The sequence below is a fragment of the Procambarus clarkii genome, chromosome 48, assembly GCF_040958095.1.
Source record: "Procambarus clarkii isolate CNS0578487 chromosome 48, FALCON_Pclarkii_2.0, whole genome shotgun sequence".
NCBI classification, from domain to species: Eukaryota; Metazoa; Arthropoda; class Malacostraca; order Decapoda; family Cambaridae; genus Procambarus; species Procambarus clarkii.
This window is the reverse complement of record NC_091197.1, coordinates 8,527,842-8,555,275: the sequence shown is the minus strand read 5'-3', so window position 1 is coordinate 8,555,275 and position 27,434 is coordinate 8,527,842. Positions and strand designations below refer to the sequence as shown.

At 41.8% G+C, this 27,434-nt stretch overlaps 1 protein-coding gene across 1 annotated transcript in view; it reads right to left on the bottom strand.

Annotated features, from left to right (window-relative positions):
• Positions 1 to 11,520: 11,520 nt before the first annotated feature.
• The window catches only part of Polr2B (RNA polymerase II subunit RpII140), a 32,178-nt gene continuing 16,264 nt past the window's right edge, over positions 11,521 to 27,434 (bottom strand). Inside the window, exons 12-20 of the mRNA XM_045752828.2 lie at positions 24,585 to 24,807; positions 23,860 to 24,007; positions 20,961 to 21,118; positions 18,016 to 18,255; positions 17,134 to 17,271; positions 16,760 to 16,981; positions 15,261 to 15,421; positions 13,567 to 13,762; positions 11,521 to 12,667 (exon numbers count right to left, since the gene is read on the bottom strand). Coding sequence (XP_045608784.1) covers positions 12,575 to 12,667; positions 13,567 to 13,762; positions 15,261 to 15,421; positions 16,760 to 16,981; positions 17,134 to 17,271; positions 18,016 to 18,255; positions 20,961 to 21,118; positions 23,860 to 24,007; positions 24,585 to 24,807 — 1,579 coding nt within the window. The 3' untranslated portion in view covers positions 11,521 to 12,574. The remainder of the gene's footprint in view (positions 12,668 to 13,566; positions 13,763 to 15,260; positions 15,422 to 16,759; positions 16,982 to 17,133; positions 17,272 to 18,015; positions 18,256 to 20,960; positions 21,119 to 23,859; positions 24,008 to 24,584; positions 24,808 to 27,434) is intronic.

Below are 27,434 nucleotides of genomic sequence, written 5' to 3'. Positions count from 1 at the left end.
TTTTATTTTGTAGTTTATATGTATAATGGTGTTACATTGCTCCTGCTGCTGCTGTTGTTGTTGCTGGTGCTATTGTTGCTGGTGCTATTGTTGCTGGTGCTGTTGCTGCTGCTGCTGCTACTACTACTACTGTTGTTGGTGGTGTTGATGTTGCTGCAGTTGCTATTTACGTGTCAGTGACGACGGGGGAGTGAGGTCTAGCTCTTCATGCCCCGCCTACCAACCTTGTTGCACTTGTTGCGTTACAACTTAACTATTCTCACGTTCAAATTCTTTACCGAATCTGGTCTTATAGTTGTTGATGGAGGTGACTTTAACACTTTCCAATACCTTTCACTTGTTGACAGCCCGGACAGGATAGGAGTATTTCCTTATATTTTCTCAATTCATTTGCGTCTCCAGCTTCCTTTTGAGTCCTGCCCTAGTTTCTCTCACTTTAAAGAAGCTGCTATTATCAACCTTTTCAATTGCCCCCCTCTGTATCCTGTATGTTGCAATCATGTCTCATCTGTTTCATCTCTGCACAAAACCTGTGAGGTCTAATTCCTTTAACTGGATCTCACAGGTTAACCCTCTTAGCTCTCGCACGAATCTAGTTGCAAACCTTTATACTTTTTTAATTTTGGCTCATAAGGTGCGGATTAGAGACCGGTGCTGTGTATTCCAGTATTAGTCTAACAAATGTTGTGTAGATTGCCTTGAAGGAGTCCCGATTTAGGTCTCTAAATGATATTCTTATATTTGCCAGCGTCCCATATGCTGTCGATGTTATCTCGTTTATGTGTGCCTCTGGTGTGAGTATTGGAATTATATCCACTTCCAAATATATTTGTCTCTTCGGCTCCTGCAGTTGCCGTCTCATTATGGTGTAGATGCCTCCTGCTCTCCTTTCTCCCTTTCCCATCTTTATTATTTTACACGTAATGGGATTCAACTCCAGCCAGTATTTGTTTGGTGACTCGTGGAGTGCGTGAGGATCATCCTGGGAGTGTGTGTGTGTCGTCCGGGGCGACCACCAGGCCACCCGGGTCAGGTGAGCTGGTGGCGGGGGCGGTGCTTCCCGCCCTCCCATCTAAATATTCATGGTTTAAAAAAGGCAGCGGGTGTCCCACGGAGTTTCTCTGACCGTATATGAGATAATGAGAGGGCAGAGGGGTGCAGGAACTGTACACTACCCCCTGGGTGGCAGCGTGGTGTACCGCTGACTGAGCCTGCAGACAGGACTCGTTCAGGGCCCGAACGTATACCAGTACGTATACTTCGCTCACATCCTAAGTACACCACAATGGCAGCTGTTACTCTGTGTATTGTGGCGCCCATGGCGGAGGGCAAGACTTTGGACCTGTCTACACCCCGCCATCATTACTATCATACCTATAAGCTTTACCAATACACGAGAGGTAAGCTTTACGGGCTACTCGTACCCGTGCCACCTCTCGGGTGGCTTATTCTATATCAGTCAATCTAAGGTTAAGCTTCAAGTTACAGCCCCGCTCCTGTGCCAGGTAAGTCCTCTACGGCCTCACCATAGCCCGTGCTACTTAGACCTTTTTGTTCTTAATATTTAATTTAAACAACAAGGGTAAGCTTCAGCATAACGATGAAGGGCAGTAATTTACCCGCCTCTGACCGGCTGCGCGAGGCGCCACGCCCACTGACAAATCTCATTTTGTTAATCCAAATAAATTCCATTGATGGAATTGTGTTGACATGTCACAAGAAACTTGTATATAAAAATAATGAGTGCGCCCCGCACGACCGCCGCCGGACACACGCTAACAACTCTCCTCTCAACTTCAATAAGGCGCGTCTTATAGTCCATGGTAACCAACGTTACAAATGCAACCTACAATGAAAAGTAATGACTTACCGATATCTACGATTTCTACGGATCGGACTCGTTTGGTTAGGTGGGTTGCTTGGGTTGGTACGTTTCTGGTTAGGTTAGGAAGTTGTATTTTTTACGGAGTGGCAAATGAAGAGAAGAGTTTGCGCAGTACCTGTAGGAACAGGTTGGGGAGGTTAGAACGCCGACCGTCACACGGGGCTGTGACTTGTATCACATCAGAGGCACCACGGCACCTTCCTCGGCTCACACGGGCCTAACCTTCCCGCGCGCTTGCGTGTGCATGTGTGTGTGTGTACTCACCTAGTTGTGCTTGCGGGGATTGAGCTTCGGCTCTTTGGTCCCGCCTCGCAACCGTCAATCAAATGGTGTTCAGGTTCCTGAGCCAACTGGGCTCTATCATATCTACATTTGAAACTGTGTATGGAGTCAGCTTCCACCACATCACTGCTTAATTCATTCCATCTGTTAACTACTCTGACACTGAAAAAGTTCTTTCTAACGTCCCTGTGGCTCATATGGGTACTCAGTTTCCACTTGTTCGCGTACCGCCAGTGTTAAACAGTTTATCTTCATCTACCCTGTCAATTCCCCTGAGAATTTTGTAGGTAGTGATCATGTCTCTCCTTACTCTTCTGTCTTCTAGTGTCATGAGGTGCATTTCCCGCAGCCTTTCTTCGTAACTCATGCCTCTTAGTTCTGGGACTAGCCTAGTGGCATATCTCTGAACGTACGTACGTACAGGTGTGTGTGTGTGTGAGGATGGGGGGGGGGCGGAGTGAGTAAAGACACAGACACGCGCGTGACACCAGACACCAGCCACCACTCTGATATCTCACACGCGTCCGTGCCCCCCCCCTCCCCATCCCCCTCCACCACAACACGGTAACATGGAGGATGCTGCAGAAGGGAGACAAATATGAAGGGGGTTGCAGCAAGTGCTTCTTGCAACATCTTGTACAGCATATTGTTAGTGTTATCGCAGTAAGTGTATGATAAAATGGACCTTGTGCGTCCACGGCCTCAAGCAAAGATCCCCACACGCACACGCACAGGACTGGCACTGGCATACGCACGGGACCACGCACAGGACTGGCACTGGCATACGCACGGGTCCACGCACAGGACTGGCACACGCACGGGGCCGCATACTCCAGGATTGGTCTTACATACCACGTATGTAAGATTAATCCTGGAGTATGCGGCCCCAGCATGGAATCCGTACTTTGTCAAGCACAAGGCGAAGCTGGAAAAACTTCAAAGGCATGCCACTAGGTTAGTCCCAGAACTAAGAGGCATGAGTTACGAGGAAAGGCTAAAGGAATTGTACCTCACGTCGCTGGAAGATACACGATTCGGGAGAGACATGATCACCACATACAAAATTCTCAGGGGGAATTGAAAGGGTAGACAATGATGGATTAATTAACACGGGTGGTACACGCTTCCACCTTCCACACAGGTGGAAGCTGAGTACCCAAATGAGCCAACAGACATTAAAAAGAACTTTTCAGTGTCAGAGTAGTTAGTAAATGGAATGCATTAGGAAGTGATGTGGTGGAGGCTGACTCCATATACAGTTTCAAATGTAGATATGACAGAGCCCAGTAGGCTCAGGATCGTGTATACCAGTAGATTGACGGTTGAGAGGCGGGACCAAAAAGCCAGAGCTCAACCCCCGCAAGCACAACTAGGTGAGTACAGAGAGAGAGAGCCGTGTACATGAGGTAGTGTGAGGTGAGTGTGTGAGGGAAGACATCCGCGGCGTGAGGATGGTCAGACCAGCGGCGGGTTGCTGGTAATGATTATGTTGAAGGGTTCCCTTCATCCTGGCCGGCCCGACCTGTCCCGTTGCCCTCCTGTGGCCCACACCGGCCCCTCTGGCCCACACCGGCCCCCGTGGCTCACACCGGCCCCCGTGGCCCACACCGGCCCCCGTGGCCCACACCGGCCCCCGTGGCCCACACCGGCCCCCGTGGCCCACACCGGCCCCTCTGGCCACAGTCACCTCTCACATGACACGGTGGCGTCACCACCGTCGGATGTCTCAATAGTTCCGGCAGATGATAGTACTGGCGGTTTTTCCTGCGGATAATTCATAATGAATAATTCATTTTATCGGGGACATGCAGCCTGTGTATGAATATGTATTTATAGGTATATACTGGCAGCAGGTTTTCATTGTTTCACTGAATATGACTGCATATTCGTGTTGATTGTTTTCTTGCTTAGGGGCTTCTGTCCCTCTGACTAGTGCTCTTGCATCTTGGTTTAATTGGAAGAGGATTTCTCCACATTCTCCACCCGACCATCTTGTGGAACACCAGTCGTCACCCCATCATGGTAGTCACCCCATCATGGTAGTCACCCCATCATGGTAGTCACCCCATCATGGTAGTCACCTCATCATGGTAGTCGCCTCATCATGGGGGTACCACTGGCCGCACAAGGTAACACACTGGTGCCGAGAGGTCCACAGCTTCCCTCGACCACCACCACTAGCCAGGGTGTTCGCTGGTAATCTACCTCTACCACCAGCGAGGTAGACCCAGCGTGGGCACGTCCCTATTCTCCCGTTATAGCGTACAGGTGATGGGTCGCGGCGGGGGCGTGGGCAGGATATACACGCCTCAACCCGCAAGGTCCAACATCCTGTTACATGTCAAGGGATTGCCACCCTTAATGCCTTAATGTTCACAGGACATCCGAGGCTCTTTACCACCTTCAGGCACTTATGTGATATTCCACCTGGGAGTACTTGTAGGTAAGCCCACACCGGCCGCCCACACAGGTACATAGGGATGCCGCCCAACACCCATGCAGGAGTAGATTGACCACCAGGCCCCTTGGATCCCTTCTCTGAACCCCCCTACCCCTTCCGGAACACCCCCGTGTGTGCGCTGGAAGAGTCTCTGCTGGAAGAAAGCAAGTGTGGTGCCAATTTACAAGAAAGAAGATAGAGAAGAAGCACTTAGCAACAGACCACTGTCACTGACGATCATCCCCTGCAAAGTACTCGAAAGAATAAGACTAGTTACAAACCTGGTGATAATTAGGGATGTAAACAAACACCAACACGGCTTAATGGAAAAGATATCGTGACTGACGAATCTACTGGAGTTCCATGATAAAATAAGGAAAATAAGGCAGGACAGAGAAAGTTGAACAGATTACGTATTTCTGGACTGCCAAAAAGCCTTTGACACAGTACTCCACAAGAGACTACTACACAAGCTTGATAGGCAGGCGGGAGTAAGTGGAAAAGCACCTACATGGGTAAGGAATTACCCACGAAATCCTGAGTGATATATAACAGTCCGGGGAGAGAAGTTGAACTGGTGTTGGGTAACAAGCGGAGTTCCTCAAGGATTGGTGCTAGGACCTATACTATTCTTCATTTATGTAAACGACCTATCTACAAGGGGTCTTACATATCGATGTTTGCAGATGGTGCAAATTTATTGAGAAAGGTCGAGACAGATGAGGACTGTAAAATTATCCAAGATGACAATCAACCTGCAGAGATGATCTAAGAAATGGTTACTGGAGTTCAACACCAGCAATTGTAAGGTGAGGGAAATGGAAACAAGTAGACATGATAGGGAAACAGGTCAGGCGTCACTGCCTTAAACAATCAGCGGCTGGAAAGGCGGGGCCCAAGAGCACGAGGTGGACCCTGCAGGCCCACACTGGGGAGTAGAGGGACACGCCCCAGACACACTGGTGTTGACAAGTGAGCAAGATGAGAGCGGCCGTCACCCCGGGACCAGCACCACAATCATCCCATCACAACAATAACATCCATCTGACCCCACACTTCCACCTCATCTGTCCTTGACAACCTCGCCGTGGCCGGTGTGGGGAGCGTGGCCGGTGTGGGTAGCGTGGTCGGTGTAGGGGAGAGTGGCCGGTGTGGGGGAGCGTGGCCGGTGTGGGGGTGGGGTTGAGTGGCCCGTGTGGGGGAGCGTGGCCCGTGTAGGGGAGCGTGGCCCGTGTAGGGGAGCGTGGCCCGTGTAGGGGAGCGTGGCCCGTGTGGGGGAGCGTGGCCCGTGTGGGGGAGCGTGGCCCGTGTAGGGGAGCGTGGCCCGTGTGGGGGAGCGTGGCCCGTGTGGGGGAGCGTGGCCCGTGTAGGGGAGCGTGGCCCGTGTGGGGGAGCGTGGCCCGTGTGGGGGAGCGTGGCCCGTGTGGGGGAGCGTGGCCGGTGTGGGGGTGGGGTTGAGTGGCCCGTGTGGGGGAGCGTGGCCCGTGTAGGGGAGCGTGGCCCGTGTAGGGGAGCGTGGCCCGTGTAGGGGAGCGTGGCCCGTGTGGGGGAGCGTGGCCCGTGTGGGGGAGCGTGGCCCGTGTAGGGGAGCGTGGCCCGTGTGGGGGAGCGTGGCCCGTGTGGGGGAGCGTGGCCCGTGTAGGGGAGCGTGGCCCGTGTGGGGGAGCGTGGCCCGTGTGGGGGAGCGTGGCCCGTGTGGGGGAGCCTGGCCGGTGTAGGGGAGCGTGGCCGGTGTAGGGGAGCGTGGCCGGTGTAGGGAGCATAAGTAAATAATAATAAATTGGACTATAAATAAATTGAAAAAATAAATTGGGTTATGCGAGGCTTGTATGTGTGGGACGATAGCGGGAATGTTCCCAGCAGAGACCCCAAGTGTACACGGGCCACATCCAGCAAGTGGATGTACATTATACAGCGTACGTTAAAATGTACAGCGTACGTTAATAATAATTAACCATAGAGAAAACACAGTTTTCTGTTACAAATACATCTGACGCGTCTGCAGAGTGGGCCGCACCGTGAACGTACATCTCGACTCCAACACCGACTTGTGGAGATTTACACGAGTCGTTGTGTGTCTTGTACGGTCTGAACCCGATGGTGTTTTCTTCTGGTGGCGGATTGCCTTGTTGCCTCACCTTTTGGGTAATGGTTTGTGTTCAGTGGGACCAGAGACGGGTCTTAGTGAGGGGGGGGGGTTGGGGGTCTCACAAGATTACCTCACCATCACCTCCCCAGCCTGGCGGTGCCTCACCATCACCTCATCAACCACAACAACAAGTTGTGTATTCAACAATAAAGCCACAGGGAGTCATACAATAACTTATGTTTAACAGGTATCACATCATGGGTGTGTTTTGTTGGGGGCATTTTGTGAGAGGGGAATTTGGGGGGATGTGTGGGGAGGGGAAGGGAGTTAGTGGGGTGGAGTAAGTGGGGGGGGGAGTGCGTTGTGGGGGGAGTGAGTAGGGGGAGAGGGAGGGGAGACATCAGACCCTCGTCTTGTTTAGGATATGTAAATTTTAATTACGAAATACTGTATAAAAGTTAAATGCAAGTTATTGTGATAATTAAAGGTGTGGTGGGGTCGGGGCAAGGATGGGGAGGGGGGGTAAATAAGAGTGCAGCAGTAACACATGATTACCCTGCCACCAGCCCGCCCTCACCACCCATCTATGGCGGCTGTGACCAGGCTCCACTGTGGCAACACTTGTGCCCTGTACGGGGAAATCAACATGTGGAATGTATTGAAACAAGTTGTGCAAGCCACCTCCATGCACAACTCTAATACGACAGAGACTTGAAAGATCAGGATAGCTAACTCACAACGCAACAGGTACATACAAGGAGGTCAGTGGGCGGGGCATGAAGAGCTAGACCTCACTCCCCCGCGGTCAGTGATACGCCCACATAAGGGACTACTTGCATGGCTACCCTCCATGGATGTGTGTTCTCTCAAGTGGACTAATTCTTAATCGTGTGGAGTCAAACAAAAATATATGTATTAAACTATATACAACAAAGGCAAGTTGTTCAAGAACATCTTCCTATCCTATCCAAGTCCATCAATCAACTCCACTCTTCCACTACTCCGGACCCCAAGTAAAAATAAAAATAGTTAACATGGAACACATGCGAAGTGGCGACCCAGACACCTCTTGCTCATTTGCAGAGGCATCTAATAGTTACGAGATATTTAGAGTTCAATTGAAGCATTTTGCTGATACCCGGGACATATTTACGGGTAATTAACTGCTATTAAGACGCTCGTTACGGGTAATTATCGCTTACTTGTGGTAGGTGGATCATGGCTCCACCCTTCCTCTTCTCAAGGTGAAGGCGGGCCACGAAGCCTCCCCCCCCTCTCCACCACCACCCACAATACCTCCCTCAAAAACCACATCACCCCCCCCCTCTCCTATCAACCATGATCCCCACCTCAACAATACACTCAGCCAAACCAACGTCAGTACCACCTCTGCACCCATCAACCTCTATACCCCATCCTCACTTACCACAATACCCTCTTCCAAACAACCACAACACTTTCCCACTAATCACAATACCCCCCCCCCCATTCCCTATCCTCACCAATTACAAAGCCCCTACTTTAAATTAACAATACCCCCATGCCATTACCCACAATATACTTGCCACAATAACCTCTCCACCATCCATAACACACCAACCCTTATCATCTATAATACCCTATCCATAACCCCATTTCTCTCAACTACAATACCCTACCACCTCCCTCCCCCCACCAACTTCAGTACTGTACAATACTCCCTTCTTATACTCCACAATACCTTCTCCCCATCAAATGTTGGACCCTCTCCCCAAATTTCCTGCTCCATCCCACCTCCACAACTTCCAGTATTATACTATACCGTAGAATCAACCACAGTTTGATTTAAGGCCGAGTTTATTTGAGAGCTGACACCAGTAATCAACATCTAAGTGAATTCGACTGAGCATATAATTGTTTGATGGCCCTCCATTAATCCAGAGGGAAGACAGCAGACCCAATAGACAACTAACAGGAGTTATGCAGCAATAACCTCACCTGATCCTTCATCGTTCTCTATGATTAAGGACTACTCCATCATAAGGCGAGATGTACCCACGCCTATGTGTGTTTTTGCACGTAAAATTAGCATACCCATATCCCTAGTGTCAAAGTGCATATTCCTAAAGATATCACAGTCGGTGAAACATCAAAGAAATAAAATGAAAAGATTAAGTGATTTAGTGTTTCTTCATCCTCTAGATGGTGGAAGGAATGTAAGTAAAATGGAAAACATCCATTAGAAAATTAACAAGTCACAATGCTGTTGTGTTACGTATGTACAGTATACATATATAAATATATGTATATACAGTATAAATATGCAGAAAAGTCACAATAACGTGGCTGAAGATATGATGCCCAAACCCCACACGAGCACACACACACACACACACACACACACATAAATGCTCTTCTGACTATGAATAACTTGAAATAAACACTACATTGTTACTAGAAAGTAAGTAATTATCAAAACAAGACACCCAGCCTTGAAGACTGCAAATCACCGTCCGAGTTCAAGAGTTTCTAAATATCACCCAGGATGCCACTACAAGAGCAACAAGGCATAATATGAGCGATGTCAAAGGAGTCGGAATCAGAAAGCATTGTATTGAGGGACAAAGGAACTGTGGGAAAGCAAAATTTGATCCTAAAAATAAGGACATTTTGCAAACTTTAAGTTATTTTGGAGTCTACCAATAATATTAATTAATGAATAATTTTAAATCTTCAATAATTGCTGCTTTTTCCATGATCTAAACTAAAATAATGTATCCATATTTGCAGCCCAAATGCTTTGTTAAATGTAGTATCTAATTAAACAAAACTGACTGTGCTGTCCCTTTTTCATAACAGGTGTACAGCATAAATATCATTTTCCAAGGTGTGGCCAAGGTCAAGCTCAAGTGTATCCATATTTTTGTTTTTTGATATTTAATAAGGGGTCGTTACCAACTGCATTTAAAACAACACTGAAAGGATAACAACAGAGCTACACTATTTGACAGTATTATGAGAGGTGTGGTGTTGTACTAAGACTGTGAAGCCTTACTACTACTATTATCACCATTCACTCATTGTAATGACTAGATACACTTAGTCTGGCTCTCTGTTTGGCTAGAAGTGCTTCATAAGCCACACTTAAGTGCCTTCTAGATTAGCAGAGTGCAGCCGAGGCCAGCCCATAAACAAAAACCAGAAGTCAGTAGAGAGAGAAGGAAACTAATACAAAACTGTCAAAACTGCTGCTATCATAATTAACAATATCCAATATTAAACTTTGCCCAACCACTTAAGTAAAGTGACGGTCTTGCGTCATGCAAGTTGATGTTCAGTAGCCAACTGTCCAAATGGTCAAGTACCATTCCTTTCCCCCGTCCCATCCCAAATCCATATCCCCTCCAAGTGCTATATAGTTGCAAAAGCTTGGCAATTTCCCCTTATAATTCCCTCCCCCACTATTAAACTATAATAAAGTTAATCAAACTATAACATTCATTTAATATTTTATTGAAAATATATATATCAAATTCCAATTAACGTAGGGCAATATTAAAAGTACAGTGCAGTAATTCTGAATCATTATACAGTTTTTCATAAACATTCTGGAAGAAGTTAAAACTAAAACATGAATTTTCTGAAATCTCAAGAGTAGCCTATCAATAGTTTCCCGACCATCAAACCTAAACCACAGGACACTACTTTATTCCTTTTATGCTCAAATTTAAATTGGTAATGCTTATAAAAAAAAAAAATAATATATATATATATATATATATATATATATATATATATATATATATATATATATATATATATATATATATATATATATATATATATATATATATATATATATATATATATATATATATATATATATATATATATATATATATATATATATATATATATATATATATATATATATATATATATATATATATATATATATATATATATATATATATATATATATATATATATATATATATATATATATATATATATATATATATATATATATATATATATATATATATATATATATATATATATATATATATATATATATATATATATATATATATATATATATATATATATATATATATATATATATATATATATATATATATATATATATATATATATATATATATATATATATATGTCGTACCTAGTAGCCAGAACTCACTTCTCAGCCTACTATTCAAGGCCCGATTTGCCTAATAAGCCAAGTTTTCCTGAATTAATATATTTACTATAATTTTTTTCTTATGAAATGATAAAGCAACCCTTTTCTCTATGTATGAGGTCAATTTTTTTTTATTGGAGTTAAAATTAACGTAGATATATGACCGAACCTAACCAACCCTACCTAACCTAACCTAACCTATATTTATAGGTAAGGTTAGGTTAGGTAGCCAAAAAAAGCTAGGTTAGGTTAGGTTAGGTAGGTTAGGTAGACGAAAAAACATTAATTCATGAAAACTTGGCTTAATAGGCAAATCGGGCCTTGAATAGTAGGCTGAGAAGTGCGTTCTGGCTATTAGGTACGACATATATATATATATATATATATATATATATATATATATATATATATATATATATATATATATATATATATATATATATATATATATATATATATATATATATATATATATATATATATATATATATATATATATATATATATATATATATATATATATATATATATATATATTAATTAATCTCTATGATTCCCCCCTCGATTGCTGAGCATTACAAATGGGGAGCTTCTCAATGAAGTATTTAGCAAAGTACAACAAGCACTTTCCAGCTTTACTACTGTTTTTGTTTACCTTGTAACCAATGCGTCCATGCAATGTTACTGTACTTTCATTTATTAAATACCGAGATGTTTACCTCTAGCAAGTGAGGTCTTCTCACATATTCTTACCTAATTTTTCAAGTTAACTGGGAATGGAGAAATAGAATTTCACAAATTCTATTTAAATTTTAAACATTCTATGAAGCTACCAGAAAATAGCTTTAGGTACAAAAGCTACCGCAGTCATGATATACATACGCAAAAATATGTAATACAATAATACATTGTATTCTGATCATAATCAGCATTTATCTCCATCATACTTCTTGAGGTTATCTTGAGATGATTTCGGGGCTTAGTGTCCCTGCTGCCCAGTCCTCGACCAGGCGTCCTTGTTTTGGTACACACCCCCAGGAAGCAGCCCATAGCAGCTGTTTAACTCCCAGGTTAGGGAGTTAGACTCCTCTTATTTACTGCTAGATAAACAGGTGCATCAGGGTGAATGAAACTCTGCCCATTTGCTTCCACCTCTACTAGGGATCGAACCTCAGGACCACGAATCCCGAATGCTATCCACTCAGCTGTCAGGCCCCTACTTCAGTTATGCATTTTGACCATTTATACTGGCAACATTATATCATCAGATGAAAAATGTTTTTGTTTCAATAATTAGTGCACACATACTTTGACTTTAATACACCAATAAGAAGCTGCCAATCACCCAAACTTGATCAAGGTCCTATTGTGATGTATACTCTTAAACCTATGAAATATAATACAGGGTACAATACACCAATATTAAATGGTAAATACAAAAACAAGTACAGTACCATTCGGTATAAAATGTAAAAAAGGATGTACTGTACTATACTCCATTACAAAGAAAACGCCATGTAAGAGTTTGCTTACCTTTAATACCGTAAGCCACTAAAATAAATATTTTCCTCTTAAATTTAAAAAAATTGTGCATACTGTACTGTACAGTACAGTACCACTGTACTGCATAATTTTGTGTACAGTACCACTGTACTGTACCATACCTTACTGTACTGTACTTCCAAAATTAAAACATGTTCACTTCATCACCATCATCCTGGGAGCAATGTTCATTGACATCAATTCTTGGAAAAGTAATTTACAAGCATAGGGAAGACGCACTTGGGATATCTGCAAAGAAATACATAATTAAAATCGGTACGTACTGTACTTGCAAAATGATGCTAATAACTTTGTGTTAGTTCTAACATCAACAAACATTTTAACATCAGCATACACTGTATGTACCCTGATGTTATATACAGTACTGTATTCACAAAATCTCCAGATCTATGCACATTGTATTTGCCATTTTTTATGCTCTGTACTGTATAGGAAAATACAGTAGAACCTCAGTACTCAAACTTAATCCATTCCAGAAGGCCATGCAAGCGCCGAGCTGTTCGAGTACCAAATAATTTATTACCATAAGGAATAATGTAAACTGGATTAATCCATTCCAGTGGATAGCAATATCAATATCATTAATACCATTTTTAGCTCTTGTTTATAAGAGTTGAGAGTGGTAGGAGAGATGAATATAATAAAAGGAAGAAACTCTTTGTATGGAAGTTGAGAAAGGACAGTAGTTAACTACTCCCAGCCTTGACACATGAAAATTAAATTTATAGAAAGGGGCAGTGCTCAAAAGTACAAGCCGTGGAAATAAGTTTTTGAGGACAGCAGCTGATTTATATGGGATGGGTATAAGGATGAAGAACTATACAAGATGTGGCATGAGTGGAAGGTGTGAAGAAGCATGTTAGTAGGACAGTTGAGACTCATCACCAAGATAGAAGAACAAGAATGAAAAAAAGGTATTATATGGAAAAGGTAAATGACCAGTATCTTAAAAGGGTGGGACAATATATGACAAAGGATGGAGTCAGAGTGATAGAATGAAAGGTTTGTGTGTTAAAAAGCCTCTTGCAGAAACCACGCTATGGCTACACCTTGATGGGGAGTTTCCAACTTGAAGAAAAGCATCAAAGCTACAGATAAATAGTATCTAATTATTCTGTGAAACTTACCTGAGTTTTATTGCGGCATCCCTTACATTCAAAGGTATTGTTGCGTAAATTAGCAATAGCCATAAGACCACACAAGTTGCACACATGAACAGAATATGGGTCGCTGACTTCAAACAAACGTTCACGGAGAAACTGTGCGGCGCCATGAGCAATCTGGCAATCTCGTTCCATCTCACCGAATCGCAAGCCACCTTCCCTGTACACAAAGTTATTCATGCATTAAAACTATTTTAGACAAATAAATCTTTTATGTAAAATCTTCATCTTAATTTGGAAATTACAAATATTTAATATGAAATTGACCCAAGGCATTACAAGATCTCTGTGGTTGCCTTGCCAATAAATACATTCATACCTATGGTAATTGTATTATATTAAAAGTGAAATCATGATGATTATGAGAGATTAAAGCAGGAACAGGTGTGTGTGTGTGTAGACTGGGAACCTTAAACACACAACAGTGTGTGCAGTCAATACTATTGTACCTTGATTGACATGATATCAATTTTTGGGAGGATATAAATAGGAGCTGCCTCGTATGGGCCAATAGGCCTTCTGCCGTTACCTTCATTCTTATGTTCTTATATAGCTATTTGTAAAAATATAACCCATCCCAAATACAGTACAAGTAAGAGGGCAAATTTTTGGACCAACAGTATTTCATTAAAAGAAAGCTTGGATGTCAATTCTAAGCTACAGCCCTAAAGTTTAGCCAACACAAAACCCCAAAAATTTATTTCACATCCAAAACTTTTCTTAAAACAGAAAAAAGAGGCTGCAAGACACTCATAACATGGTATTAGGGGTGTTAGGCAGCAAATGTGGAAGAAAATAATGAAAATCACAAAACTTGGTTAAACCATTCTAGAAATACTGTATGTACAGTGTACCCTCAATTCAATGAACCTTGATTCGGTGAATCTCCAGTTGGAAACACACAATTTCCAGGCCAGAATTACTCCCCCGATTCCACAAACTCTTTGTGTTGAAACGGGGAATGTGCAGATTTGCTTTTGGGATGTTGGGACAGTTCACACACAGACTGATAGAAAACTTGCCATCATATCATAGGTTAAAAATTAAAGATTTCCATAATGAAATCAGCCCATAGTGCATGGGAAAATATTAAGTGTATGAACGGTAACTCTGTTAATATGGTTTCATTCATGTTATGGATGACTATCGTAGTTGAACAACATTAGAAGAAAGATTTGGTGCCTTGGGAAAGCCATTGAGCACATTTAAAATTAAACCCTATGGTTCATTTTCATTGAGATTTCCTAGTTTTCATTCAAATATGGGCTTCCTGGAACAATCTCCGATTACAAAGAATCCCTCACTGCAATGAATTGTCGTTGGTCCCATATATTTCGTTGAATCGTGGGTGCACTGTATATAAAAATGTCTGCTGTGTAGGTGTACGATTGTAAGTAAGCACACCCATTTGCAGCACCCTCCTGAAGTCCTGTACATTCATTATAAACCTTTTTTTTCCACTGTTCGCTAATAAATACAACATTGATATGCTTTTTGATGCTCAATGGCATCTCAAATCATGCTGGAGGTTTACAATAGCAATATTCACACCTAAGATTAACCTATTAATTACAGTACAGTACTATCACTGCTGCCATAAGATGCACTAGCATTTTTCCTTCCATAACATATACATCAGGTAACATTTGTTTACAAACCTTGCACGACCTTCCATAGGCTGCCTTACTAAGATCTGCACAGGCCCTCTTGCACGGGAATGGATTTTATCGTCTACCATATGCTTCAAACGCTGATAATATGTAGGCGTCAGGAAAATCTGAGCATTCATCTTCCGTCCAGTGTGACCACAATACATAATCTGAAAATGCAACAAATGATATAGTTAAGCCCTAGTTGGAGACGTTAACATTACCTAGTGATCAGGAAACACACATATTAAAACTTGAATATTTTCTAATCAAATATTCTGATAGCTAAGCACATGTACAGTATCAGACAACAGTCATATACAACTACATCACCTTACTGCTATGTGCTGATATTTTAAACCTTTTACTAGACAGAATATGAATCAAGTAAATAATTAGGGAGCACTGCAAAAGGCCCGGTGGCTCATACTAGGCAGATCCTGTTTCAATCCACCCAATCTTACCCCATATACCAATCTCAACAATACAAGTTGGCAGCCCATTCCATTCACTCAACACACAATCTATAATAGCTATAATTTCTTTTATACACAAGGTCCAAATTTAAATTAAAACAGTTGGTGAATAGCTTTGCAGAGAAATGATAGCATTGAATAATAACCTAATTGGTTCCAGTGCCTGGATCATGGCCTAATCTCCAACACAAGTGCATGTGTGCATTTCACACATACAGCATTACGGTATTATCCCATTTCCCAATTGCAGGAAAAGACAGGAGATATTTTTTAAGTCACTCATCTATTCATCATGCACCATACAATATGTAGTAGCAGGGCTAAACATGCATTACACCACTTCACCACCCAAACAAAACAATTGTAGATATGTGCCAGCTACATGTACTGTCAAGAATGATGTGTGGGGGGGCCAGATGTACTGCCAAGAATGATGTGTGGGAGGCCAGATGTACTGCCAAGAATGATATGTGGGGGGGGGGTCAGATGTACTGCCAAGAAGGCAAAAGACTGAAACTTTAAAGAAAATTGCTTATACACACAGCTCAGAATCTGCAAACTTTAATACCATGCAAAACATGGGCTTCCTGTACACCTCCAGCAGCATTCAAGAACCACGTATGGGAACACAAGAGAGTGCATGGTTATACATCTCTTGAGTTGGTCAATGTAGGTGCCCAGGTGGGCCAGTGAGAGTCTGGTTAGCGAGTTAGTGGTGGTTTACTTGGCAGTCACTTATGATGCTTTGGTGTCTCTGCAGATACACTTGAAAAGTTCCTGTGGCACTAATGTCAATATATCACCCCTGCTTGACTGTACAGTACATGATTTCATCTAAAACTGATAGTAGTATATTACATCTTATTATCTGGAGCAGCTAAATGTGATCCCAGATAATAGATGTCATCCACAGCACATTATCTCTGCACTGCAAAACTTAGTGGAAAACAAGTATCAGCACACTGCATCAGCTGATCACAGCAGCATCCTACTGCATTATAAGAATGTGATATCCAACAGGGGAATAATTACCTCATTGCCTCTTAAGTGGTAGCCATACTCTTGTAACAAATTGGAGATTTTCTGTACATTCACGGCATCATTGAAGGGCGTAGCATCACCAATTTCACCCTTGTTGGCACCAAGCTTTCCTTGTAAAGCTTCAATTAAATGGCCAATTGTCATTCGAGAGGGAATGGCATGAGGATTAATAATGATGTCAGGAGTTATACCTTCTACTGTAAAAGGCATATCCTGAAAATAGAAAAATATATATAATTTATACAAGGAATATATGACCAAATGTAAAAACAGACACAGAATAAAGAGACTAATGAAAGGAGAATATTATAACAATTTTTGTTCTGAGGGAGAGAAGGTAACTGATGGATAGCATAGCATCTCACCTCCACCCTGTACTGAATACCACAGGTACCCTTTTGTCCATGACGGGAGGCAAATTTATCACCAATCTGGGGAATGCGTACAGACCTTACACGAATCTTGGTAAAACGATCACCATCTACGTTCACAGTCAACATGACCTGCAAAGAACACGAAAAGTATTAATGGGTATTAAAAAGCATCTCACCAGCAACAAATATTCAAGTATGTTCCTATTTTCTTAACTATTAATGCTTACAAAGAAAGAGATCTAGCCCTAGGGCAAAACCTCCAAGATATTGGGTTCTTGGTGTGCTTATTCCCGTCAACATTCTAGTGTCTTATCAAACCTGTTCTCGACATGTGAATGGAGGTGACTTGCACCAGAACAGCTTCCAAATCATTCCACTATTTTCCCACCTTCATAACTGTCCTTAATATTATGTACATGGTGATCATATCACGTAATCCTTTTCTCCTAAGGGGTATCAGAGTGAACTCCCATAAACTGTTTTTAAAGCAAGGTCTTATTTTTTAATCCAATCTTATAGCAAATCATCAAATATTAAACAATTTAGGGATAGTATGACAGTGCTACTCATTCTATAAGTCAGATATATGCAGTGTTGTGAATGACTATGTTTAGGACATTAGGGTTACCAGTCATGAATAAGCTGCTAATAACTTAATGCGTCTGGTGTTAAGTTAGCATCACAGTATGGGTAGGTCCGTGTGTGCCCGCTCCATGAAAACTATTACTGTACATATTTCACAACATTAAATATAAAGAGAAATAATTGTAGTCAATAAATCTATATAAATAAGAGAAAGTATGTGACACAATGAAAATAGAAAAAAATGGTAGAGCCGACATTAACAAAAAAAATGAGTAAAGAGAAACATGCCTGGTCCACAATACCAGTTTCTGAGCCCCTCAAAAATACACTGGCATCTCTCTTGCTGAACCGTCTTGTTTGACCTTCTAATTCATCCTCATTTTCTGGCAGAGTGATGGTTTTGCCAATGATGACATCATCACCAGACACACGCATACCAGGCGAGATAATTCCATCGTCATCCAGCTTGTCATAAATAGCATGTCGCATACCTTGACAGGTATCTCTCGAGGGTTTCTCAAACATCTGCTGATAATTTTATACAATTAATATGAATAGTAACATTACATGAAAATTATATTTACATTTTTGTGCTCTTGACTGAAAACATCTCATAACATTTTTGAGCTCCTTATCTCAGGATGCTAGGGATGGGAAGAAAGTACACATTATGCCTAATAAAAAATATATTACAATATTGGAAAAATTACGAAGATACCTTAAGTACATACCTAAGATACCTGGTTGATGGTACACCATCAACCAGGCTGTTAAGTGCCACTACATGCAGGATGAGGTATGAATCAATCTGATTGATCAGATACCTTTTGGAGATATTTATCAGGTCTCCTTTTGAATACCGAAAGAGATCGGCTAGTTATGCCCCTTATATTTAGAGGAGGGGTGTTAAAAAGCCATGGGCTCTCCAGTGTTTACAAACCTGCACCCCTATTTTTCAATAGGACTACTTTACACATTCAGCCATTCCTCCTTGTCTTGTGAGGAATTATTTCAGTATGCAAGTCTGGAACCAATCCCTCTTGATATTTTCCAGGTGTAAATTGAAACATTTTTCTTGCCTGTGCTCCAGGGAATACAATTTGAGATATTTTAGAAGATCCAAATAATTTAAATGTTTTACTGAATGGGCAGTACCTTGAGGTCACCTTGAGGTTGGTTGATACCTGGTTGATGGGGTTCTGAGTTCTTCTACTCCCCAAGCCCAGCCCGAGGCCAGGCTTGACTTGTGAGAGTTTGGTCCACTAGGCTGTTGCTTGGAGCGGCCCGCAGGCCCACATACCCACCACAGCCCGGTTGGTCCGGCACTCCTTGGAGGATACCCTAACTTTGGTATCCTTTGGAGATGCTTCCGGGGCTTAGTGTACCCACGGCCCTGTCGTCGACCAGGCCTCCTGGTTGCTGGACTGGTCAACCAGGCTGTTGGACGTGGCTGCTCGCAGCCTAATGTATGAATCACAGCCTGGTTGATCAGGTATCCTTTGGAGGTGCTTATCCAGTTCTCTCTCAAACATTGCAAGGGGTTGGCCAGTTATGCATGCCCCTTATGTGTAGTGGAATTGTGTTGAAACAGTCTTGGCCTCTGTTGTTGATAGAGTTCTCTTTCAGAGTACCTGTTGCACCTCTGCTTTTCAATGGGGGTATTCTGCACATCCTGCCATGCCTTCTGGTCTAATGTGATGTTATTTCTGGTTGCAGGTTTGGGACCAGCACCTCTACTATTTTCCACGTGTAAATTATTATGTATCTCTCCTGCCTGCGCTCAAGGGAATACAGATTAAGGCTCTTTAGCCGGTCCCAGTAGTTTAGATGTTTTACCGAGTGGATTCTAGCAGTAAAGGATCTCTCTGCATACTCTCCAGGTCAGCAATTTCTCCAGCTTTGAAAGGAGTTGTCATTGTGCAGCAGTACTCCACTCTACAGAGCACTAGCATTTTTTAAATTATCATCATCAGTATAGCATCTCTAGTGTGAAAGGGGTCTTGTTATCCAACCTGTCTTTTTCTTGCAGTTGTGACGGCTACTTTATTGTGTTCTTTAAAGGTAAGGGCTTCCTACGCGAGTACACCCAAATCCTTTACATTGCCTTTTCGTTCTATGTTATGATTTGACTAAGTTTTGTACGTGGTTTCCATTTTTATATTTTAATTTTTTCCGTAGCGCATGTGCTGGAACTTATCTTCGTTAAACACCATATTATTTTCTGTAGCCAATAGAAAGACCTGATTTACATCTGATTGGAGATTTGCCGTGTCCTCTATGTTGCCTCTCACTGTTATACTTATCTTGGAAAATATGAATGGGAGAGAGAATTTAGGCTTAAAAAAATTCAACTGAAGAGGGTGGGTAAGGGGATTATTGATGGAGAAGATAAAACATGTAGATACAAAAATGGTTTACATATACCTGTACTGAACAAATTATTTATATTATAAATGTTGCAAGTTCTACATTTCTGGCAACATACTCCCTCCATGACCGAGCCATTAACATTCAAATTGTCTAACAAATATTACAGATTCATTTGTCTTGCCACTATACCTATGCCAAATGGTTTTTATCACTATCAAAATTATACAACACTTACACTCTGCAACAAGAAATTATAATTTAAACATAGTGGTAGCTGTGAGCACATTTTTAATATGCAAAAATATCTACAAATTTAAAAACAGATACCTAGGACCATTTCACATCTTTACCATATTTTGCTTAATGGCACATGCTCTGTACTATCAATTGTATAATACAACTTGCACACGAGACATTTTTTTCTGTTAATGACCCAGTACTGATGAAACTGAACAGACCCCGACCACGTGATCTTTCTCTTTGAGGTAGTATGGCATCTCATTATTATTACTGAATTAATTTCAAGCTATTTTTCTTTGGATATGTCAATATTTGTAAGTAGAAAAATTATCTACCACACAAGTAGGCAGGCTAGATTAGATAGGACATGAAGAGATATCTTAGCATTGGCAAAAAGACTCGACCGATACAGAAAATCTACCTTGACTTGGGAGTGAGGATGATGCCAAATAAGTCTGGTGACAGCACTGCTACTACTTCTCATATAATAAGAGCAAAAGCTAGGCTTTTTGAATGATGAAAAAATTATGTAGCTGTACTGTAAGTGAAATCCCCTTACTCAACACAGTGCAATGCACAGCCTGCTTGTATGCTACATAATACAACATGGGATAAATAGATACCTCTTCTTGCATGCCTGAGCGTCTGGTCTCTGCATCTTTGTACGAACGGTAAAAGCAGGATCGGAAGAATCCACGCTCTACTGTAGAGAGGTTCATAATGACAGAGTCCTCTTGGTTATAACCAGTATAGCATGCAATGCCGACAATAGAGTTGATGCCTGTAAAGCAAAACATGTTGATAAAGCGAAGGCTAAGGCGAGGAGTTTAATACATAAAGGCTGTGTTGTACTTAAACAAACCTGATAAAACACAGTGGAAGGACAATGATGGAAGACATTAGTATGGGGATTATCTATAGTAAAATTCTTGCAAAACATTCTGAAAGATCCAAAACTAAGTCCTCGAGAGGTCAATGTGCAGTTTATTATAATAAGTGACAAGACACACCAAAGAAACACTGGGATATAGTAGACTCTCCAGCAACTCCAGACCTGGTGTTTACCAACAGCATGACTAATGTTGTAACATTGAGGATGAGATGCCTCTAGAAGCTAGAGCCATCTAGAGGCATACAATACCATGTTCTTTAAGAATATAAAGTACAGCTAAATAAATTAAGAGAGACTATGGAGGGACTATATGAGGGTTATCTACAAGATATAGAATGAGAGACAATTAGTGGGAATGACAAGATGAAATTCATCCCCCAAGAAAGTCATATTGCATAGAAAAGTCCATTCGCTTCAAGGAGGATGTGGATGAGGCAAGTTCATGGCTCAATAAATGTGAGGAAGAGAAGGAAACGATTAAAAAAAGGCAAGGAAAACTGCAGGTAACTTGGCATGGAGGACAATAGAGGGGGACATTAAAGAAAGCCAGAAATGAGTACATCATAATCATAAGAGCAATTGAGAGGCAATTTGAAAATTACATAGCAGTAAAAACTAAGGATCAATCAAAGAGCCTGCATACCCACATGAGGAAAAAATAACAGCAGACCATGGGATAACGATGAGGAAGCAAGGTGGTATTCTCACAGAAAACAACAAGGTGCTTTAAGAAGCAATCATATTTTGATTTAACTTAGGATTGTATCTTACATTATATCTTCAAGTACACTGGGGTAAAGTGATATATCTATGTCTGCTAAACTCTCATTTCCCAGCAGACATCTGCATGAAATGAACAAATCCACAAGGGCAGTGACGAGGGTTCGAAACTACGTCCGAGAGAATCCCAGACGCTGCCTTAATCGACTGAGTTACGACATGGAAAAGAATTGCAACCCGAAGTTCTACTGGCCTTACTCGGATCCTGCAGCCTCTCCGAGACACAAACCAGGGTTTTACACAATTCCCCCATGCACCCTAGCTCTATCAATAAGCTGTTCTACCTCTTCGCCCTTACTTTATTACACCCAGAAATCACAATAGCATGATGCATCAAAGGAACAAATCCACAAGGGCCGTGACGAGGGTTCGAACCTATGTCCGAGAGGATCCCAGGCGCTCGTAATGAAAAAGGTTATGGAAGCAGGTCAAACACAAGGTACCAATTGGGAGATAAAACCCTTCAAGAATCAGGTAAAGATTTGGGGTTAATATCACAATGAACCTGTCTACTGAAGCCCACATTAAGAGGACATCAGCAGCTAGATTGGCCAGCATAAGAACTGCCTTCAGAAACTTGTATAAGGAAACATTTAGAACCTTGTATACTACACAAGTCAGGCCAATCCTGGCATATGCAGCTCCAACATGGAATACATATCTAGTCAAACACAAAATGAAGTTAGAGAAAAGTTCAAACATACGCCACCAAACTAGTCCTAGAGCTGAGAAATATGAATCATGAGGAAAAGCTACCCGAATTAAACTACACATCTCTAAAGAGTTAGGGGGAAGACATGATTACTGTCTACAAAATTCTCATAGTAATTGACAGTAGATATGGAGAGACTATTTAGCAAGGGTGGTAGTACAAAAACAAGGGGGACAGGTGGAAACTTGGTACTCAAATGAGCCACAGACATATTATAAATAATTTTTTTCAGTGTCAGAATAGTAAATAGAATACATTAGCAAGTGAGCTCGTGGAGACAGATTCCATACACTGATAGGTAAGTAGTTTCAAATGTAGATGTGATTAGAGCTCAACAGGCTCAGAACTTTTACACCAGTTGATTAGTAGTCGAGTCAGGACCAAAGAGCCAAAGCTCCACTCCCACAAGCACAACTAGACGAGCACACCATACCACACACATCACACACACACTTCCTCCATTAACCCGGAGAGTATTGACTGGGCACCAATTCTTAACTGTTCACTCCTGTTCACCCAGCAGCAATTGAGGACCTGGGGGGTAAACCGATTGGTGGGTCGTGTTCCAGGAAAAAAACTAGGAGGGCAAAACTTGCTATATTCTATGGTAAAGGAAAGTTTTCAACCTGCTAACAGGAGTCAAAAGCCATCTACTCCTGTACGTACGTACTACAACAATCTATAGGTGGCCCAGCTGCTCCTGCTTACTCTCAAGATATAATAGCAGAGGGAACTAAATCTTGTAAAATAAGAGAGAAGGAATATTTGGATATGATCACTACATAAAAGTTCTTGAGGGAAATAGATAGGGGTGGACAAGGTCAACCACTTTGAACTGAAAGCAAGACAATAAAAACAGTGGAAGCTAGAAACAGGAAGGAGTTAAAGAAATGAGGAAACACTGGTACATGATACGGGTAGTCAACAAGTGGAACACACTGAACATCTCACAAGCTACCTACATCCACAACATTTAGTTGTTTCTGAACCCAAGCTTTCACAAATCAAGAAAGTTTAAATACAATACTACAGGTAGAAGGCAGTTAGTAGGCTGGGCAAGAAGAGCTGGACTTTTCCGGGTACTTATTCTTAAGCAAGCACCGTTAGATAAGGAGCCAAGAATCCTCGTAATAAATACCTGCAGGCAATTCTCGGAAACGCAAGTATTCCATAGAACGTGTAGTAACAAGTGGCTTCTGAGGATAGAACAGCACATGTGCCAGGGTGTCCATCCGCACATGAAAATTGGTGATATACACACCCATTGCCTGCTTACCCATAGCACTCTGTAGAGAAGAAATAAACATTTATTTTCTCTAGGGATTACATTATTTTTTAAATTAACAGACTGCAATGATGAATTTAGCAGTTTACTATAAAATAATCTTAATAGTTGAGGAAGGTGGCAGAACCAAGATATAAACACCGCCACAAGCCGAGAAAACCTTACCCCAGGCTGTCTTCTGATGGAACACAACACAATCAAAATGCATTGCAGCAGCAGTAATTGGCTAAATGTCGGTCATATATCAAGTCTGTTCTCACAATTTCACAAGCATGAAATTTAAAGTGGTTTTGCCTAATCAAACGTGTTCAAACCCTGTCAACCCACCAACTCTATCAAAAGCTGCTGCTCATTAGTCCCACAAAGCCACATTATTACAGAGCATTTAATTTCGCTAAAGCACTTGAATTCTGACAATAAAGTGAATAGCATCCAAACTGGGGTACACAATCTGTGAGAGCAGGTTGTACCTGCTCTCCTGTACCTGTACAAAACCTGTACAGGTACAGTTTTGTACCTGTACAAAAAATTATGTGTATAATACAAGAGGTAACAGTGTCAGCGTGCACGAGACCCACCTGGTAAGTGTTACGAGGGGACTGGTTGTGATCAGGGAAGGGGATGATGGAGGCGCACACACCCAGCACCATAGCAGGGTGGATCTCGCAGTGAGTGTACGTATTACAGTAAGTTTTCTCTTCTTCCACACCCAAGTCCTCAAGGGACATGGCAATCATAATTGTCTCTTCTTCAGAGCAGTCAATGTACTCCACCACACCACTTGCTACAAGATCCTGCCAGCTGCATCATAAATTGCATAATTAACAATAAGCAAATAAATTTCAAAATATACAATAAAGCAGTTACTTAATCACTACTTTTTCAGAAAACTTTTATTCGCCAAGTTTTTTCCTGGTTTTGAGTGTAAAATTAACAATATAAATTTGTATATGCATTCTAAATCAACTAAGACATCAGTTAGAAAACTATTGTCAATAAAAAAGTAAACAGTAAATTAACACTTTCGCGCTCTCGGCGAAGGTCACTCAGCCAACCGTATGTGCGCGCGGCGTTTTTATCGCTTAAGCGTAAAAACAAAAATGTGTATACTCTTTTTACTTTTCTGACCTTAGTTTTCATGCTACGTATTTCATTTTGGTACCAACGTGTTCGCAATAAAATTCTCTAGAAGAACATCAGTAAAAAAAGTCACAAAAGCTATAGAGATACCAGCATGAAATAAAGAACTACGAAGATGAGTCGCCGTGAGCGCTCAACAGCAACAAAATGTTTTTACTCTTGGGATTATTATCACCTCTACAATTGTCCTACAGCCTTAATTTTGGTATCAATGGACTCCCAATAAAATTCCCAACACGATGATATGAATATAATCGTAGAATAATGGTCCCGGCCCACCCGCAAGAGTGTGGGAAGTGGGCGCACTGTTACCCAGTAACGGTGACCGGACGACACACGCGCGAAACGTTGCTTTGAAAGTTTATACTTATTTCACTGTTCTGATATTATTATTGTATGTATGTCATTCATTTTTGTGGCAATGTTTTCGCAATAGAATGTTCTATGAGCTAAATTATACTACACAAACTTGGACCAAATAGGTGTACTTACCAAGGGAAGGCTGGTTGTGGAACAGTAAGTTGAGCATTTGTTCTTCTCTCCACCTTCTTCAGGTTCTTCATTCCTGAAGTTGCTCAACAGATGGTTCGTAGGTGGAGTGAAGCTGTTGCGGGTGGTTACTTCTTCACCACCCAATACACCTGTTTCCGGTGGTAATTGGTGTAGCAGGGAACAACACAGAGTGCAACACCACAGGTCTTACATCCATAGTTCGTGTCCTTCCTTTTACCGGACCGTGCGCATGCATGACACTTGAGACGTTTGGGCAGTCTGTAAATTTCATGTTTCAGTTTGTAGTTCATGCGATTTTCTGAATCAACAATAGGGCGGCCAGGTCCTCTCGCTGGAGGTGTAACAGGAGTTGCAGGAGAGTCAGATTCATCTGACAAAACAGTTTCGTCAACTGGCAGTGTGGCAGACATGTCGGGTTCAGATTCGTTGTCTGCTTCATCTTGAGGTGGTGTAGTGAACAAAGGTCGCCTCACACCAGATGGTCCGGGAGTTGGCATGGCGTCAGCATTGGCAGGAGCTGTGTCATCATTTATGTCTGGAGCGTGCCGCAAGTGTTGAGATGATGATGTTGTTTTAGGCCACTCCTCTGTGTCCCAGTGCAATAGGGCCCAGATTGCCACTTCGTGGAACTGTAGCAATGTTAGCTTTTTTCGATCAGTTGTGTTGTATTTGTACAAAACATAGGCATTATGCAATGCCATTTGCAGGAAATAAAAGGTAATCTTTTTGGTCCACTTGTGAGTTTTCCTGGTAAAATGGTAATATTTAACCATTTGATCGAAGTGGTCCACACCTTTCATGAACTTATTGTACTCGCAAATTGCAGTCGGTTTGTTCACTGTTACCTGTTGTATTCCACTTGTTCCGTCTCGGTTGCGAATTCGCTTCCTTCGCTCAACTCGCTGAGTGTCTGCATTGTGGATGTTGGTAATGATTGAAACCACTCGCTTGTCTTTCCACAGGAGAATGAAGGTACAGTATTATCTTTGCGGCGGTATACTGTGGTATCCAGTGGAAGTTTACCCTTGGCTAGAGCTTGCAATACCTTTGGGGCGCCACGTAGCATTCTAATTGTGCCACATGTGTACACCCCAAGTTCTCTCAATGTTTCTTGAGTGCTTGTAGAAGTGCTTGGGCCTTGACCTTGATCCATTTTTGATGAAGTAATTGGGTATAATCCACACGGAAACGGGTAAAAATGCTCGAGTTTGGCGCGCGAGGGGAGCGTGATCGACTCACGACACGTGACACGAAAACAATGGGCCCGTCACGTGACCGGGTAGGCCGACCCGCCAGGCGGCCTAGTGGTGAGAAAGAGAACTTCATGGCGCGTCGTTTGAAACAAACCCCAATGAAATCGGATTAAAATTGAATTTTATACAAATTTTTAAAAGTCGACATAACTTTATGTCCACTATGCGTTTACGTTAGACGAAACCGAACGCGCCGGCGCGTCCACATAGCGCGAAAGTGTTAAGTAAATATACATAGATATATCTCAATGCAAATCTGTCCTAAAAGGCAGATTTATTCCAATTTTCAGTTTGAAAATTTTTACGTTCTTTGAACACATTTTTGCATTTAAATGTTCAGAAATTAAGTCACTTTGTAAAGATATAACAATCAGGCAATGTCAGGTGCACAAAGCATGTTATCATGACACAAATAATAAATAGTAAAATGATGAGAGGATGTCATGTATGGGGCGACACATTATTCCATTATTGGAATAGCCAAAAAAATTGTGCATAATGTAGAAACACATCAAAATTTAA